This window comes from Manacus vitellinus, unplaced genomic scaffold (genome assembly GCF_001715985.3).
Source record: "Manacus vitellinus isolate BGI_N305 unplaced genomic scaffold, ASM171598v3 ctg7180002431123_pilon, whole genome shotgun sequence".
Taxonomy (NCBI): domain Eukaryota; kingdom Metazoa; phylum Chordata; class Aves; order Passeriformes; family Pipridae; genus Manacus; species Manacus vitellinus.
Window position 1 is genome coordinate 1 of NW_021938367.1, and position 3,431 is coordinate 3,431.

General features: G+C 58.6%; 1 protein-coding gene across 1 annotated transcript; it reads right to left on the bottom strand.

Moving 5' to 3' along the window:
* Positions 1–7: 7 nt before the first annotated feature.
* Positions 8–3,428, bottom strand: EIF4B (eukaryotic translation initiation factor 4B; the record flags this gene model as incomplete). The annotated part of the gene is made up of 4 exons (XM_029958016.1): positions 8–89; positions 1,109–1,340; positions 2,155–2,322; positions 3,342–3,428. Coding segments are annotated over 4 exons (569 nt in total), but the record flags the coding sequence as incomplete, so codon positions are not given.
* Positions 3,429–3,431: the final 3 nt, after the last annotated feature.

Below are 3,431 nucleotides of genomic sequence, written 5' to 3' on the forward strand. Positions count from 1 at the left end.
GGGGGGGTCCCGGGGGCCCCCCCTGGGAAGAGGATTCGCTCCCGGTCCGGGATCGCTCCTGGTTCTCTTCGCTCCTCCAGCTGGGGTGTCTGGGAAGGGAGGGATTATGGGATATTGGGATAATGGGATAATGGGATAATGGGATTTTGGGATGATGGGATGATGGGAAAGGGGCAGGGATTCCCATGGGATTGGTGGTACCTTTCCCATGGGATCCTTCCCTGCCCATCCCACCATTCCCAAGGAATTCCCTGCCTATCCATCCCACCTTTCCAAGGAATTCCATACCTATCCATCCCACCATTCCCAAGGAATTCCATACCTATCCATCCCACCTTTCCAAGGAATTCCATACCTATCCATCCCACCATTCCCAAGGAATTCCATACCTATCCATCCCACCATTCCCAAGGAATTCCCTGCCTATCCATCCCACCAAGAGTCTAATCTCTGTTCCCTGCCTGTCCATCCCATCCCATCCCATCCCATCCTATCCCACCTTTTCCATCCCATCCCATCCTGGGATCAATCCCACCTTTCCCTCGGGATCATTCCCACCTTTCCCGGGGTCTCCTGTCCATCCTCTTGTCGTCCTCCAGCTGCCTCTGGAGCTTCTCCTGCTCCTTCTGGAGCTTCTCCTCCACCTCCCTCTCCCTGGGCACCACCTCCATCCCGCTCCCCCTTTTTCTTGGGATCATTCCCACCTTTCCCTTGGGATCATTCCCACCTTTCCCAAGGTCTCCTGCCCATCCTCTTGTCCTCCAGTTGCCTCTGGAGCTTCTCCAGCTCCTCCTGGAGCTTCTCCTGCTCCTTCTGGAGCCTCTCCTCCACCTCCCTCTCCCTGGGGACCGTTCCCATCCCACTCTCCTTTTTTCTTGGGATCATTCCCACCTTTCCCTCGGGATCATTCCCACCTTTCCCGGGGTCTCCTGTCCATCCTCTTGTCCTCCTGCTCCTTCTGGAGCTTCTCCTGCTCCTCCTGGAGCTGCTCCTCCACCTCCCTCTCCCTGGGGACCATTCCCATCCCATCCCATCGCACCTTATCCCACTTTTTCCACCCCATCCCATCCTGGGATCATTCCCACCTTTCCCTCGGGATCATTCCCACCTTTCCCGGGGTCTCCTGTCCATCCTCTTGTCGTCCTCCAGCTGCCTCTGGAGCTTCTCCTGCTCCTTCTGGAGCCTCTCCTCCACCTCCCTCTCCCTGGCCGCCGTGTCCACGGGTTTGGCCCCCCCGAAGATGGAGGCTGCGCGGGAGGACTGGGCGGCGACTCCCGAGTTTTCCTCTTCCTTGGGAGCGCTCCGGGGCTTCAGGTTCAGCTTCGGCCTCTGGGTGGGACCTGGCGAGGGGAGGGAGGGGGGTGATCCCAAGGGGTGATCCCAAGGGGTGATCCCGTGGGAATGTCCCAGAGGGATTGGCTGCTCCTTATCCTGCTTTTTGGGAGGGAGGAGACTCCACACCATCCCACTTTTCCTGAGGAATCATTCCCATCCCATTCCACTTTTCCTGAAGGAAGAGACCCCTCCCTATCCCACCTTTCCTGAGAGATCGTTCCCACCTCACCCCACTTCTCCCAAGGGATCGTTCCCACCCCATCCCACCTTTCCCAAGGGATCATTCCCATCCCATTCCACTTTTCCTGAGGGAAGAGACCCCACCCTATCCCACTTTCCCTGAGGGATCATTCCCACCCCACCCCTTTCCTGAGGGATCATTCCCACCCCATCCCACCTTTCCCAATGGACCATTTCCCATCCCATCCCACCTTTCCCAGGGATCAATTCCCATCCCACCTTTCCCAGGGAACCATTCCCATCCCATCCCACCTTTCCCAGGGAACCATTCCCATCCCATCCCACCTTTCCCAAGGAACCATTTCCATCCCATCCCATCCCACCTTTCCCAGGGATCAATTCCCACCCATCCCACCTTTCCTAGGGAACCATTTCCATCCCATGCCACCTTTCCCATCCCATCCCATCCCACCCCACCTTTCCTGAGGGATCATTCCCATCCCATCCCACCTTTCCCATCCCATCAATCCCATCCCATCCCATCCCATCCCATCCTCTCCCCTCCCATCACCTCCCATTCCATCCCATCCCACCTTTCCCAAGGGCCCATTCCCAGCCTTCCCGGGGATCCCGCCGCACCTCTGTCGTCCCTGCGGAAGTCGTCCCTGCCGTATTCCTCCCGGGAATTCCAGCGCTCCCCCCGCTCGTCCCGGCGCTCGTAGCGATCCTCGAACCCGCGGAAATCGTCGTCCCGGCGGAACCCGCTGCCGAAGGCCCGGCGGCCCCCGCCCAGCCGGGAGTCGTACCCTACGGAAAACCGGGAATCAGCACGGCCACACCCTATGGAAAACCGGGATACAGCCGGGAATGAGCACGGGCACACCCTGAGGAACACCAGGATACAGCTGAGAATCAGCACGGAACCACCCTACGGAAAAACAGGAATGAGCATGGGAATGAGCACGGGCACACCCTGAGGAACACCAGGAATGAGCACAGTCCCAGCCTAAGGAAAACCGGGAATGCAGCAAGGAATGAGCATAGTCACACCCTGAGGAAAACCGGGAATGACCATGGTCCCATCCTAAGGAAAACTGGGAATGAGCACAGTCCCATCCTAAGGAAAACTGGGATACAGCCAGGAATGAGCACGGGCACACCCTGGGGAAAACTGGGAATCAGCTCAGGAATCAGCACAGAACCACCCTAGGGAAAAACGGGAATGAACATGGGAATGAGCACGGGTACATCCTGAGGAACACTGGGAATGAGCTGGGAATGAGCACAGAACCACCCTATGGAAAACTGGGAATGAGCACGGGTACATCCTGAGGAACACTGGGAATCAGCTGGGAATGAGCACAGAACCACCCTACGGAAAAACGGGAATGAGCACGGGTACACCCTGGGGAACACTGGGAATGAGCACAGTCCCAGCCAAAGGAAAACTGGGAATGACCATGGTCCCATCCTAAGGAAAACCAGGAATGAGCACAGAACCACCCTGAGGAAAACTGGGAACACCCACATTCCCACCCTGCGGAACACCGGGATGGATCCAGCCGGGAACACCCACATTCCCACCCCATGGAACACCAGAATTCCCTCGGGGATGCCCCATTCCCACCCCATGGAACACCAGAATTCCCAGGGATGCCCCATTCCCACCCCATGGGACACCAGAATTCCCGGGAATGCCCCATTCCCACCCCGTGGGACACCAGAATTCCCGAGAATGCCCCATTCCCACCCCGTGGGACACCAGAATTCCCTCAGGGATGCCCCATTCCCGCTCCCTCCCCCCAGAATTCCCAGGAATGCCCCACCTCGGTCGTAGTCCCGGCCCCGGTCGTCGTAGCGGTCGCGGGTCCCGAAGCCCCGATCCAGGTCCCGCCGGGGCCCGTCCCGGTACCGGT